The sequence below is a fragment of the Ammospiza caudacuta genome, chromosome 5 (assembly GCF_027887145.1).
Source record: "Ammospiza caudacuta isolate bAmmCau1 chromosome 5, bAmmCau1.pri, whole genome shotgun sequence".
NCBI lineage: Eukaryota > Metazoa > Chordata > Aves > Passeriformes > Passerellidae > Ammospiza > Ammospiza caudacuta.
The window spans coordinates 77,385,701-77,400,885 of record NC_080597.1 but is presented as its reverse complement, the minus strand read 5'-3'; the positions used below and the strand labels follow the sequence as shown (position 1 = coordinate 77,400,885).

Below are 15,185 nucleotides of genomic sequence, written 5' to 3'. Positions count from 1 at the left end.
CTGTGGTAGCCCAGCATAACCACTAATCCTCTCTGTCCACAAAAGAGGATTGAAATGGGCACATTTGCACCTCACAGCAGCCAGCAGGGTCGTGCTCTGTCTTTTCCAGCAGCAATCCCAAGGGCTGCACCTCTGTGCCCAGCCAGGAATGCTTCAGCCAGCACCAACAGCAGCCTGGGCTTGTTGGGTGAGGAATTCTCTAAAAGACACTTCTGGCTGTTAATTAAAAGAGCTGAATTGACTAAAGATGAGTAACTCGCTTCACGCTGTTAGAACGACTCCTGGCTTCTGCGGGTCTGAGGAAAATAGGTTAAAATTGGGGTTTCTGTGTGGCTCTTTGAATAAAATGCACGAGTTACAAAGTATTACTCAGAGAATGGCATTTATCATGTCCTGGTTCCTAAACCTGTGGCAGACCGCACATCCTGCAAAAAGATTTTTGGGAAAAAGGTGCTGAAAGTGCTGGTGAGGGGGAGCCACCTCAAATGCTGCCCGTGGTACCTGCAGAGCCTGGGGCAAGCCCGGAATGCTAAATGAGAATTCCATCCCGTGGTTCACGGTTCTGGGTGCAGTTTCACTGCCAGGTTTGGGTTACACTCAGCCTGGCATGTGGTGGTGCCCTTCCCGTGGGTTTCCAAATGGGAAATGTGCCCTTTTCTTTCTTGAGGTCCTCCTAAGGAGGGCTGATTCCACTGGGATATTATTTCTTGGTGCCAAAGCTCCAGAAGAGTCTCCAAGAGGAATCCACCTCATCCTTGTGTTTACCCCGTGGCTTCCTGTTGGTTTTTGGTGCTAAATATATGAAATTTAGCTGCAAAAAGGCCCCATTGCAGGTCACATTGTCCCTGATGTGTCCTATCGCAGCACCCAATGGCAGCTCTCAGCAGCAAGTAGCAGCTATTATCCTAATAAATACCTGTGAAACCCTGTTTGTTTCTTTTCCAGAGCTGCCACAATGAAGGTTTTTCCTGCAGGGGGATTTCTTTGCTCTTTGATGTGAGATTGTGACAAAGAGAGCTCGTTAATAGAAGGAATTTTGGTTTTATTTGCTAGAATCTGTTTGATTTCAGGGCTTTTCACGCTGAGACCAGGAGCATTGGGTTGTTTTGTTGTTTTTTTTTTGTTTGTTTTTTTTTTTGTTTTTTTTTTTTTTTTTTTTTTTTGTTTTGTTTTTGTTTTTTTTTTGTTTTTTTTTTTTTTGTACCCCATGCTAATTAAAAGGATCATTTTACTAATGTTATGCCACAGGAGGACGCTGTGGAACGAGAGCCGGTTCCTGGTGTTGCTCGAGTCACCGTATCTGTGCCAGGCACGTAAATGAGATGTTCACTTCAATCTTGATAGCAAGGGAATAAACTGGAGTGTCTTATCTCGCTTTGTGCCTGGTATCAGCTGTGCTGCTGACAGGAGTCAGTGTCTCCAGTCCTGGAAAGTCTTTCCCATCCAAAACCTTGAGCAGCTTCTGGAGGGGCAGGGAAAAAAAAAAAAAAAAACACCCTGTTTTTTATCAGGTTGTGGTGTTGGCTTCAAAATTCTCCTCGTGAACCGAGAGCATTTTTTTCTTTCCGTGGAAAATGGGATTTTGGTACTTAAATGTGCATTTTCAATGAGTTGTGGTAATTGGTGAGATATTAATCAAGCTTATCCTGGTGGATGGTGGTGTTTGCTTGTCAGACCCGCAGGGGTGATTCCCTCTAGGCACAGTTTTATACAGGAGAGGTGTCAAATTCACCCTAAATAGCAATTAACGAAGGATATTTACCAGTGAGAGATGCCAGTGCAATGTGGAAATCAAGGAAAGAGCTGGATCTCTGCGAGTCTGGAATCACCTGCTGGGGACACCTGGACATCCTCTCGCTCCTGTCCCCGTGGAGAAAAGAGCAGGAGAAGGTCTGGGACTGGCTTGGTGGTGATTGATGGGAGTGGGGCTGTTCCTGGGCTCTCCCAAAGCTGGTGCTGTTGGAATTGGCTGGCACAGAGCTCCTGGCAGCTCTGGTTTCTCCTGGAAGTGCTTTCTGAGCCAGCACTCTCAGGAAATGGCGTGAGGGAGCTGCACGCCCCGGCTGGGAGATGGATGAGACGCCAGCTTGGCCCAGATGGAGGAGAAGCAGAGCCAGGACAGCACCAGGAGTGGCCATTCCTCCTTTTTAAAGGTTGTCCTCTAATCCTCCCCTCAGCTGGAGCAGCTCCTCTAACCCAGACCATGCCAGGAACCACCAAACCAGCTCCTTTCTGGCCATTCTCGTGGAGGGGAGACACAAAGCCCTCAAGACTAACGAGGCTGACCACTGATTCAGTCTCATCTCCTGGTGAAAATCATGGAATACATCCCTGGGTTTGTGTTGGTTCCCAGTGAGGTTTGCTCTCCGTGGTTGTGACCATCAAAATGTGATGTAGCAGAAATCTGCAGGTGCTAAACCAGGATGTGCCCGCTCTCCTGAAAATCTGCATAGAGGGTCCTGTGCCAGAGCAGGAGAAGCAGGACTGGACAATTTCAAAGGTCTAATTCCACTCCAACAGGGTTTGATTTTATTGGGAAATGGCCAGTGATTGATTTCTTGCTAAGATCAGTTTTCACTTAGGAATTATCCCAGGCTGCCTCTGCAGGGAAATTGGAGTTTATCGAGATGCACGGCCAGAAGTGTGGACAGCTTTTTAAAGAACACATTCCTGAGCACTCAGTGCAGAGGAATTCAACCTGAGTGAATCCACCAAGTGTGACCCAGTTGAAAAATCTCCCTCACATCACATCAGCCCAGATCATCAAAGGTGCTTTTGATCCCTCCCCATCATGAGCTGCCCATGGTGCTGTGGCAGGGAGGAGGAGTGGCAGGTGCAAACTGTTGGCAGATGTTAAAATAAATGGAAATGGGATCTTCCTTACCCTCCTGAGAGTGAGGAAGCAGCTCACAGGAGCAGGTGGGGAGTCCTGGGTGCCACCAGCAGCATTCGGGAAGCTGGAAACTGCTCCAGCCTTGCTCCGTGGCTCATGGAGATGAAGCAGCAGGGAAACAGCAAACAGTGGCCAGAATCTGATTTAGAGGGTGATTTCCTACAGAGAAGGAAAGGGTGACCTTCCCCAAGGTCCCTTTCATGGTTGTATCCCAGGAGGGATCCTCTCATGAGAGGACAGAGCAAGCAGGTCTCTCAAAACCTCCACAGAATTCCTATTTTGCTTCCTTTCAAAATTATTTAAACCACCAAAGAAGCAAGAGCCAGTGATTCTTTTTATTTATTGCTGATCTGAGCAGGGTTTCAAATTAATGAGGTGTGGGCTGAGTTGGTAAAAATGGCACCATGATTTAACATTGCAGAGGATAAATGCTCATCTCCAGCTTCAGTTTGTCTCTGTCGTGTCTCCTGCAGCATCTGAATTAAAACCTCTTCAGTGGGATAAAGGTTTAAAATAATTCCAGGGTAAGGGAGTTTTACCATCGTGCTGCTGCTCCCATGATTTTTCCTGGTGTGGGATTTTTATTTTGGACTCAGTTTTAAGCACCCATTAAGGTGGATGGTGATGGTAGAGGATGGTGTCTGTGGGGTTTTTATGGGCTGAGTTGTGACTTGTTACAGTCACACCACAGAGACCTCAATTTCAATCCACGTGGGTTTCAATTTGGTGTAGAATTTATGGGGTTTGCAGCCAGTTCCCGCTGGTTTTGGGTGGTTTGAGTGGGGCAACTCTGCTGTTTCCTCCTGCTCCTGGTGTTCCTCCAGTGATGGTGTCAGCAGCCTCTGGCCAGGCCATCAAAGGAACCCCTGACACACTCGTGAAGCAGCTGCACTGTGTGATGAGAGGGACTTTACCCTCATAGTTTTTACAAGCACTTTAAATGACTTTAAAACTACTTCTGGCTGTCATCCAAACCTTCAGGACTAAGGAAGTGTCCAGAAATGTCCTTGCAGTCACCACTGTGTCATTAGGCTTTCCCTCCTCCTGAAACTGCTCTGGTTTTGGGAGAACACCAGGGATCAATGTTCCTTTCCTGGAGTGAGGAATGTTCCTCTCTAAAGGATGAAGGGAACAGCTTTCCTGTCATCCCTGTGCCCAGATCCTGCTCAAATCCAGGCCCAAACCTTTGGATGTGTCACAGGGATGCTTGGCTGGCCCAGCTTGGTGACGCCTTCACCAGTCAAGGTGTTGGCCCACAGAGCCTGACTAGTGTCAGGAACACTTTGGGAATAATTTGAATTTGGGAATAATTTGAATATGGGAATGGCTTCCCAAGGGTTCAGTGTTGGTGGCATTGGGTGTGGGTTGCCTTTGAGTACAAGGTTTGGTTCCAGTGGTTTGATCTGTTGTCTTGGGGTCTTGTCTCCTGGCCTTAAAGTCACTGTGCTCTAGCAATCATATTCTGATCACATTTTTCGGTGGGTTTTTTAAACTTTAATAGTCAGAAAAGCAACAGTGTTCCCTTTCAGGAAAAGCTTGGTGTTTTGGGAAATCTGTTAATCTGGTCCATATAAGGATTTACTTGAGATATTTTTTGCCACCCATTTTTCTGTGGTGATGGCAGTGTGAGTTTCATGGCAGGAGTTTAGGGCTGACTGTTTCTCCACCAGAAGTTTTCAGTTTGTCTCAATGTACAGATATTTTTTGCCACCCATTTTTCTGTGGTGATGGCAGTGTGAGTTTTGTGGAAGGAGTTTAGGGCTGATTTTTTCTCCACCAGGAGTTTTCAGTTTGTCTCAATTTGCACCTCAGCGTCTCAGTCCCTTCCTCACTGGCACTGTTTGAACTCCTGCTATTTTTGGGTGGTTCTAATATTACAACCCAGGTTGTAAACAGGCTTGGACAGCAGCAACATCAGACTCCAGCAGCTTTTTTGGGAGGATTGGGAGTCTGAAGCTGGCTTGGCTTTAGCTGTAGCCTCAGTAGGTTTGTGACAGTCTCACAACAACAATTCTGCTGTCCCTCAGGCTGGAGTATTCCAACCCTTCCCCAGCAGGGCCAATCCCACCACTAACCAGGTTAAATCCCTTCAGGGATGAGGGTCCAGCACTTCCCTGTTCCACTGACAACCCCTTTGGAGAAGGAATGTTCCATAAAATCCCATCTAAACCTCCCCCGCACAACTTGAACCCATTTCCTCTCGTCCTGTGGCTCGGGAGAAGTGTCTGACCCCTACCTGGCTGCAGCCTCCCTTTTGTTTGGTCAAAATACCCCTCTTGACAAAATGGTTTGGGTTCCTGTGTCTGCCTGAGCCCTCATGGCATTCTGTGATCTGTGATCAGTCAGGAGCTGTAATTCCATGACTGTTCTTACCAGGTCAGAACCTTTTTTTTTGTTTATTTTCCTATTCCCTGCAGCTGGTCACCTCTTTCTGCCCTTTACCCTGAGCAGGAACAGATTCCCTTTGGGGAATCTCTTTTTGAGGGTTGAGCTTCTAATTCTCCTGTTGGGAAATCTCTTAGGGATGTGCCTTTTCCTTTCCACAAATGTACAGCAGGCACAGACTGAAAATATCCCTGCACCTCCCATCCTGGTCCTTCTGTGCTCCCAGTGTGTGGCCCAGGGCCCTGCTGACTCTGTAAGCTGCTGCTTTGCTCAGTTCTTTACCACTGGGCGCTGTAATAAATCAGCTTTCTGTGATATTTGTGCTTGGGCTGTGATGGCTTTGCCTCTTTCTGGACTCTGAGTCCAGGTCTGGGCCCCTCCTGAGCAGAAAGGTCTGGAGGGGGTGGAGGGGGTCCAGGGAATGGAGCTGGGGAAGATCCTGGAGCCCCAGCAGGGCTGAGGGGGCTGGGCAGGGGCTGAGCCTGGAGCAAAGGAGGCTCAGGGGCCCTTGTGGCTCTGCACAAGTCCCTGCCAGGAGGGCACAGCCGGGGGGAACAGGGACAGGAGCAGAGGGAGCGGCCTCAGGCTGGGCCAGGGCAGCTCAGGGTGGGCACAGCAGGAATTTCCCCGTGGAAAGGGGTCAGGCCTTGGCAGGGGCTGCCCAAGTTGATGGTGGACTCGCTGTCCCTGGGGGTGTTCAAGGAATTCCTGGATGTGGCACTCGGTGCTCTGCTCTGGGGAGGGGACATAGGTTGGACTCGATGATCTCAGAGGTCTTTTCCATCCTCAGTGCTGCTGGGATTCTGTGCTGCCATCCTCGTTTGTCCTGAGCTGCTGAGGTCAGAGGAGACTTTGTGTCGCCCTCAGGCCTCTTGACATGACAAAACCAAGTCCCACCTTTGACCCTTCCATGGACAATCTCAGGGCTGCAGGGTCCTTGGGGACCTTCCCTCCACCAGACATGACGATGTCTGGGTGCTGTGCTCTGTTCAGAAGTGTGAATTTTTCCAAACTCTAACCTAAAGAATTCCTCTTTAACTTCCTGTTCTCTGTTCCTCTCCTGACTCCTGGCAGAGTTATTTCCCTGTTCTAGACACCCTGAGGGAGGTGATCTCTGTCCCTGGTGCTCACGGCCCGGTTGGCTTTTTGTCACGGCTTTCTGTCACGGCTTTCTGTCACAGCTTTCTGTCACAGCTTTCTGCCGCGTTTCTTTGTCCCCCCTGGCAGTGACTCTTGATGGAAGAGCACGGGGTGAGCCAGGCAGAGCACATGGCTACCATCGAGGCGCACGCCGTGGCGCAGCAGGTGCAGCAGGTGCACGTGGCCACCTACACGGAGCACAGCATGCTGAGCGCCGACGAGGACTCGCCCTCCTCGCCCGAGGACACCTCCTACGACGACTCCGACATCCTCAACTCCACGGCGGCCGACGAGGTCACCGCGCACCTGGCGGCCGCAGGTAACGCCCGGGGCCGCTCATCGTCGCTTGGGGAAGGTGAAACGGGAAAGCCTTGGAAACAGGATTGTCTGGCAGGAGGTTTTGGGAGTATGGAAAGTGTGAGATTGAAATGAAAGCAAGCTTTGAGATCCCTCAGTTACTGAACAACTGGAAAACAATGGTGTGGCCAGCTGAAGGTGATCCCCTTGTGATGGAACAACACTCTCTGTTTGCAGACAGGCCCAAGGGTCAGAGCAGACCCTACAGCTTGGCAGAAGGGCCCAAAGAGGAGTTTTTAGGGTTTAAAATGTAACACAGTATGGTAATGTAATGATTCTTATAGGCTGTGTGGAAATGCTATAGGATTTATATCTTGTACTAGATTGGTTAGTGAGAATTAAAATATTCAACACAGAAGAAAATTTATTGTATTGGAATGGGCATCTTGCCCTCTTACCCTTTTACTCTCTTACCTTTTTATTCCCTCTTACATTCTCATCCTCTCTCTCTCTCTCATCCTTTTTACCCTTCTCTTCTCTCAGACCTGCTCTGAGCTGTGGCTGGCAGCTCCCAGCAGGGCCCTGCACCCAGGCCCTGTGCAATGAACCCCAAATCCCAGCAGGGCCCTGCACCCAGGCCCTGTGCAATAAACCCCAAATCCCAGCAGGGCCCTGCACCCAGGCCCTTGGCAATAAACCCCAAACCCCAGCAGGGCCCTGCACCCAGGCCCTTGGCAATAAACCCCAAATCCCAGCAGGGCCCTGCACCCAGGCCCTTTGCAATAAACCCCAAACCCCAGCAGGGCCCTGCACCCAGGCCCTTGGCAATAAACCCCAAATCCCAGCAGGGCCCTGCACTCAGGCCCTTTGCAATAAACCCCAAATCCCAGCAGGGCCCTGCACCCAGGCCCTTGGCAATGAACCCCAAATCCCAGCAGGGCCCTGCACCCAGGCCCTGTGCAATAAACCCCAAATCCCAGCAGGGCCCTGCACCCAGGCCCTTTGCAATAAACCCCAAATCCCAGCAGGGCCCTGCACCCAGGCCCTGTGCAATAAACCCCAAATCCCAGCAGGGCCCTGCACCCAGGCCCTTTGCAATAAACCCCAAACCCCAGCAGGGCCCTGCACCCAGGCCCTGTGCAATAAACCCCAAATTCCACCACCTGGCTGCAGAGATCTCTCATCTCCATCCATCCTGGCATCCTACCCCCCGTGCATCAGCCATGCAGGGACACTCAGTGGCCATGGACAGCAGAGATCTCCTGTAGGGAGGATTGGCTGTTGGAGAGATAAAGAAAACTTGTAACAATTCAGAGGGAGGGGTTTATATTTTCCATTTCAGGGCAGGCTCCTGCCTTCCTGAGCAGACACCTGGCTTTTCAAACCAAGACACAGGGCCCAAGGCAGTCAGGTGTCCTTGAGTTTCAGGCCTAGAGAGAAATTGTTTTATCTGAGTAAAATGGGAGAACAGCAGCTGATAGGCTAAGGAGTTTTACAGTTATACACTAAAGCAGTACAGGGTGTGAAAAATAGAAAAGCTAAATCCTAAGTCATCACTGGTCCATCCCACCCACAGGAATATTCCACAGGAAATTCTCCCTGCTGGCCACTTGAATCCCACATTGTTTCTGTGTGCACCACAGAGGTGCTGGGAATTGCTGGTCTATACAAAGGTCCCTGCTAAAATGCTGCCTCAAGTAACGAAATTAAAATACCAAATATGTCAAAGAGCAAAGATTATTTCAGGCCCCACAGAAACAACCACAAAAACTAACCCAGGAGTGCAGCCTTGCTGAGTCTGGGAGCTCAGGTGTTGGGCTTCTCCACAGAGATCCACAGAAAATCCTGACACATCTGGACTGGGAAAGGACTTCAGAATCACAGATTCCTCCCAGTGAGCCAAACGTCCTCCAGACTGGCCCCATAGTGGGTCTGCATTGGCAGAAAAATGGGGTGATAATAAAGCACTGAGTGTGGCCTGACTCTGTATCAGACTTGAGACCAAACCTGTGAGGTTCCACCACCCCCTGAGCATCCCAGGCCTCCTCTTGCTTATGAACTTTCCAGCCTCCCATCCTGCAGGAATTTTCCTTTCCCCTTCCTTTCTAACACACAGGATTTTCAGGCCTGGGTGGTCTTCAGAAGACTCTGCTAGGGCACTGCTGTGAACTCTGGATTTTACATTTCTTTCCTTGGTGGGGCACTGGTGGAAACTCTGGATTTTGCATTTCTTTCCCTGGTAGGACACTGTTGGAACTCTGGATTTTACATTTCTTTCCCTGATGGGACACTGCTGTGAAATCTGGGTTTTACAATTTTTCCCTGGTAGGACACTGCTGGGAGCCTGGATTTTACATTTCTTTCCCTGTTAAGACACTGCTGAGAACTCTGGATTTTACATTTCTTTCCCTGGTAGGACACTGCTGGATTCTACATTTCTTTCCCTGTTAGGACACTGCTGAGAACTCTGGATTTTACATTTCTTTCCCCCTAGAACAGGTCCTTAATCCCTCAGGGGAGCCTCAGATTCCTGGTGCTGTAGTTGAGGTGTCCAAGCAGGATTTGTGGAGCTGTACCTGGTTTCTTCTTCCCAGCCACCAGCATCTCCTCAGTTATTCAAACCTTGGGAGTTTTTCAAGATGAAAACACAGAGTTCTGTCAGTGTAAGGACAACTTTAGGCTGAAAATGTGACTTTGACCCAGGACTGAGCACAGATTTGCCAGCCTGAGGAATGGAGCTTTCAGTGCAGTGCTGCGGGGCTCAGGGAGGGATTGGTGTCCCTTGGCTGTGCTGGGGACACCCTGGGCACCCCTTCCTGGCCGGGGGGCACGGTGCCAGTGTCCCTCTGAGCTGCTGGAGCTGACTGAGCCCTGTGCTGTGCTTTGCAGGCCCTGTGGGGATGGCAGCAGCTGCTGCTGTGGCCACGGGGAAGAAGCGGAAGCGGCCGCACGTGTTTGAGTCCAACCCCTCCATCCGCAAGAGGCAGCAGACACGATTGCTCAGGTGAGCTCTCACCTGGCCCTGACACCTCTGCGTCCTCCTGCCAGCTCTGGTGGCCTCTGGGGTCACACCAAGTGCTGCCCAGGAGTCACCCAGCTTGGGGATTTTTTGGGAGTGTCTTTCTGGAAGCCAGAAAGTTATAAGTTATATTTAAGTTTGGTCCGTTTACATATCAGGGGTAAATCAGGGTGTTAGTTGGCATTAAAGGGTTAAACTGCAGCTCTGCTTATCTCATCCAGGACTGGCACTCTGGTGGATCCATTTTTCTGTTTTAACCCCAGTTATCTGTCACAGTGATATTCCAAGATATCCACAGTGGCTTTAGCAGAAATTGCTAAATTTCCATATCCCAGCTCTCAATTTATCTGCCTCACAAAAAAAGTCATTTCTGCTTGATTAAACCATTCTGGGGATAAATTCAGTGTGTGGATATCCAAATTTCCTTTGCCATTGCAAAGACTGGCAAAGGAATCTCAGGCAGGTATTTTCCCCAGACGATTCTTCCTAAAATTGTGCTCCAAATCCCACGGTGAAGACTGCAGGGTTTAGAGCACAATTTTAGGAAGAATAACCCAGGGGAGATTCCTGCCTGAGTTAAAACACTTTTTCTGGCTTTAGAAGCTTCCAGTGGGGACAGCAGAGCTGCACAGCCCTGCAGGTGCTGCATTCCAGGTGCTCTGAGGCTCTTTGCCCACCTGGTGGCCCCCGAGCCTCACCAGAGCCGAGGGCACTGCCCTGGAAACACTTGTGAACATCGGCTGCTACTGTTCCCTGCCTTTTGCAACAGAGCAATTCTTGCTTTTTCTGCTGTTTTGGATCTCATTGGGAAGTTAAGGTTTAATTATTGGGCAGAGTTACTGCAAAATAATAATCCTTGGGAGTGAACTCCCTGCCTTTTACAGCTCCGTTCTGGTTTTCCCTCCTTCCCCAACTCAGCCCTGTTTACTGCAGTGTTTCTGTGTTTATTGCAGTGTTTCTGTGTTTATTGCAGTATTTCTGAAGAACAAATCCTTTTCTCCCTTGAAATATGAACAATATATTTTTGAAGAAACCACTTAGTGAAGGAATTATTTATTCTCCTTTCACGCACCTACTTCATTTTGCTACCTTAAGATAATGACAAAACATTTTTTTTCCATTCTGACCAGTTGAACACATGTTTGTGCTTGATTTTCACCCCACTGGGAATCAAGCGTTAATTCCAAACCCCTGAGTGTGGGATCTGTGTAGCTGGAGGTGCTTTTTGGCAGCCTCAGGTTCTGAAATGACCAGGACAGGGCTGAGCTGTCACCTCACAGAGTGCTCAGGTTTTCTGAGGAAAGCACTACTTCTCTCTTGCTTTTAGAGTTTCTGCCACCATTTCTGGCTCCTGCACTGTTTAACAGGGAATAAGAGGCAGAAAATATCCAGTGGAACATTTTGATTCCCAAGGGAGTTGCTGATGGGGCAGGTGTGGGGACACCTGGGTTTCCTGTGCTGAGCTGTTGCAATATTTCCAGTTCTTGCTTGTCCTGTAGCTTGAATTCCTCCAGATCTGGTCTGAGCAGGACTTTGGTGCTGGAGAATTGCACTGCTATGAATTGCACTGGATGTAGAACAACCTCTGTCTGCAGGCCTCTTTTGATGAATCATTCAGGTGCTTCAACAAAACACAAGTTTTGTGTTGCTGAGACAGAGTGCAAGTGCAGACTCTCGCTGCCCCAGCTTTGCTGCTCTGCTGATTTCTCTTTTTACATCAATGAGAAAAGGAGAGAGGGGACAATAATTGACATTTGAGCTGCTGGGTGGCTGCAGGGAGCACAGCAGGCCTGTGGAGCAGAGGAATAAGCTCCATATGTGGCCAAGCTGAGCAGCTGGGGCTCTGTTTCTCACCTGCTTTGTGCAGGGGAGCTGGCAGCCAGGGGGGTGCTGTTTGTGCAGGGTTTCAGCTCCTGCCCATTCCCAGCTTTTGCTGTGTTTCAGGAAGCTGAGGGCCACGCTGGATGAGTACACCACCAGAGTGGGGCAGCAGGCCATCGTGCTGTGCATCTCACCCTCCAAACCCAACCCCGTCTTCAAAGTGTTCGGTGCTGCACCCCTGGAGAACGTGGTAGGTGTCCCTGGGAAAGTGAGGAGACAAATTCCTCACCTTCTCTGCAGGTTTTGTTCTGTTCAGGGCAGCCTTGGAAGCCTGGTAGGGATCTGAATGTCATGCTAAAAACCCTGGAAAACAGAGGTTAGGTTTTATGTGATACAGTGCTGGATCTGGTTGAGTCAGTGATTTCAGAGACCTTTTCCAGCCTTAATGTTCCTGTGACTCCCTGACGTGAGGGCAGCACTGAGGTCCTCTCCTCTCTCCTCTCTGCAAGAATGGCTGCCTGGCACATCTCACCAGGGGGGAACATCCTGCATTAAAAATTTAAAAATCAGAGGGAACAGGTCATGATACAGAATCCCTGAGGTTGGAAAGGACCTCCAGGATGACTGAGTCCAAGGTGTCAGAACCCCACTTTGTCCCCAGCGTAGAGCTGAGTGCCACCTCCAGGAGTTCCTTGGCCACCTCCAGGGATGGGCACTGCAAAGCTCCCTGGGCAGCCCCTGACCACCCTTTCCGTGGGAAAATTCCTGATGATTCCACCCTGAGGCTCCTCTGGCCCAGCCTGAGGCTGTTCCCTCTCCTCCTGTCCCTGTTCCCTGGCAGCACAGCCCAACTTGCCCCCTCTTGTCAGGGACTTGTGCAGAGCCACAAGGTCCCCCCTGAGCCTCCTCTTCTCCAGAGTAAACCCTAAAAAATGACATGTTTAGACTCAGCTCTTCTGCCTGCATCTTATTGCACACCCTGCCCGGGACAAGTTCTACTTTGAGAACTTTTCCTTTCATCCCACAAATCCTTCCCTTGCCAGTGTTACTGCAAGTTTCATCAGCAGGGCCGAGTCTCGTGGGGCTGCTGCTGTTTCCTGCCAGCTGTGCCACTGTTTGCTCCTCCTGCTCTGCAGCACCTCGGGGAAGGTGGCTGGGCCTGCCCCCTGCTCCTCTCCTGGTGCTGCTCCCCTTGTTTACCTGAGCTAACAACTCCCCACAGGTGCGCAAGTACAAGAGCACCATCCTGGAGGACCTGGAGTCGGCGCTGGCCGAGCACGCCCCGGCCCCCCAGGAGGTGAACTCAGAGCTGCCCCCCCTCACCATCGATGGCATCCCCGTCTCCGTGGACAAAATGACCCAGGTGAGTGCACAGGTGACCCAGGTGAGTGCACAGGTGACCCAGGTGAGCAGCCAGCCCTGGCGCAGGCAGGGAACAGAGGGATGTTTGGAATCTTGCAGTCACATCCTGTTGTTTTGTGTGGCTGCCTCTCCTGGGGATGGCTCTGATCTCTTCATTCCCCTGGGGCTGTAACAGCTCAGGTTGTGCTTGGAGGTGGAGCTTTGTTAGTGGTGCTGATTTTCTGTGTGAAAAAACTGCTGCTGTGGAGAGCTCAGGCTGCTGGGAGCATTCCCTTTGGAGATGGTTTTGGTACTTCCCAGAAAGCAAGAGCAGGGAAAATGTTTGTTCCATGCTTTGCCACAATCTTTAGGCACCAAGATTGGGAAGGCCACTCATGGACACCTTTCTGTGTCCTGTAGCTCATTCCCTCCTCTGTTTCTTGCTGTGGCTTGGAGCAGAGTGGAGTTTAACCCCAGATCAGACCGTGAGTGAGATATTTTTGTTGGAGCTGTGTTTGTGGTGCTGATTTTCTCTGTGACAAAGAACTGCTGCTGAGGAGAGCTCAGGCTGCTGGGAGCATTCCCTTTGGAGCTGGTTTTGGTACCTCAGAAAGTGGGAACAGGGAAAATGTTTGTTCCATGCTTTGCCACAATCTTAGGTGTCAAAGTTGGGAAGGTCACTCATGGACACCTTTCTGTGTCCTGTAATTCATTCCCTCCTCCATTTCTTGCTGTGGATTGGAACAGAGGGAAATTTGCTGTTCAACCCCAGCTCAGACCCTGAGTGAGATATTTTTGTTGGAGCTTTGTTAGTGGTGCTGATTTTCTCTGTGAAAAATAAAAACCTGCTGCTGAGGAGAGCTCAGGCTTTTGGGAGCATTCCCTTTGGAGCTGGTTTTGGCACCTCAGAAAGTGGGAACAGAGGAAATTTCCCTGTTTCTTCCGTGATTTGCCACAATCTTTAGGCACAAGATTGGGACGGTCACTCATGGACACCTTTCTGTGTCCTGTAATTCATTCCCTCCTCTGTTTCTTGCTGTGGCTTGGAGCAGAGGGGAGTTTAACCCCAGATCAGACCCTGAGTGGGATATTTTTGTTGGAGACAGGGAATTCTGTGCCCTGAGCATGTGGGAGATTCCCTTTCTCTCCAGGTCCAGCCTGACCTCACTGCTGGAAGAAAATGCAGGGGACTCCCCAGGGAAGCTTCATCTGGAGGGAAATCTCCTTCCCAAGGATGCAGGACCTGAATTCAGGCAGGTGTGTCCTGCAGGAGGCTCTGGGTGCACCCAGCCTGAGGCACCACGACAAGTTTTAAATGCTGAAAGGCAATTTTTCCCGAGGAGTAGCAAGATGGAAAGGGCAGCACACAAAGAGGTCAGAGCAGGGCAAAGATGTGCAGATTTTTCTGTGCTCTGCAGAGGTCACACCCTGCTCAAAGCACCATTTCCATTTCTTAGTGGAATCAGACAAGCTCACACTCATAATAAAATTTTATTGAGCTTACTGTGCTTTGGCTGGTACAGATCATTTCCCCAATCCCTGACAAAGAAGACAAAGATGATTACTTGGATTTTAAACTCCTGTGAAAGGTGGCACTGCAGGAGCTGCTCATGGCAGCTTTTGCTGTGTTCCAGGAGCAGTTCCCCATGGAAATGTTTTTCTCCTCCTGGTCCTGCAGGGCCTTTGCTCAGCCAGCCCAAAGTGCTGATGTAGAACCTCTTCTTTCAAATCCACTCCTGCTGCTCTATGGTAGAAAAACAAGGATTCTTTTAGGAATGGCCCTCATTGTTCCAGCACAGTGAGGTGGCTCAGAAGAGCTTTGTGGAAAGGTTTCTCCTGAGCTGGGCACAGAGGTGCCATCATTTATTGTGGGAATCTTGATTCCCAGAGCTTCCAGTATAATTGTTTGTATTTTCTAGTAAAAAATCAGATATTTTTGCAGCTAAGTTGCAAAAAACCCTATGGAAAACTGGACCAAAAATAAATATAAATGTAATTAGGATGGCAGGGACTGGAAAAATGAGGCCTGTGCTTTCAGCAGGTGCCAGCAGGCAGGTGTAGAGGTGTCATCAGTGAGGAGGTGAAAATAATTCTCCTTTTAATTGCTCTGCTTCCCCAGTGGTCTGGAGGGAAATAAAGCCTTTATTTGCCTGGGCAAAGATGTTTCTCCAGCCTTGGGAATGGAGAGTATCACCCACCTGGGCTGGGCAGGAAAACCTGTGTTGCAGTGGGGTTTTCAGCCTTCACAGAGGGGGATCTTGGTGCTTTCTGGACTTTGGTGACAGCTGA

The 15,185-nt window shown here is 49.9% G+C and overlaps 1 protein-coding gene across 1 annotated transcript in view; it reads left to right on the top strand.

Moving 5' to 3' along the window:
* Window positions 1–6,514: 6,514 nt before the first annotated feature.
* The window catches only part of NRF1 (nuclear respiratory factor 1), a 44,227-nt gene continuing 35,556 nt past the window's right edge, over window positions 6,515–15,185 (top strand). The window contains exons 1-4 of the mRNA XM_058805626.1: window positions 6,515–6,737; window positions 9,605–9,719; window positions 11,679–11,805; window positions 12,778–12,918. Coding sequence (XP_058661609.1) covers window positions 6,515–6,737; window positions 9,605–9,719; window positions 11,679–11,805; window positions 12,778–12,918 — 606 coding nt within the window. The remainder of the gene's footprint in view (window positions 6,738–9,604; window positions 9,720–11,678; window positions 11,806–12,777; window positions 12,919–15,185) is intronic.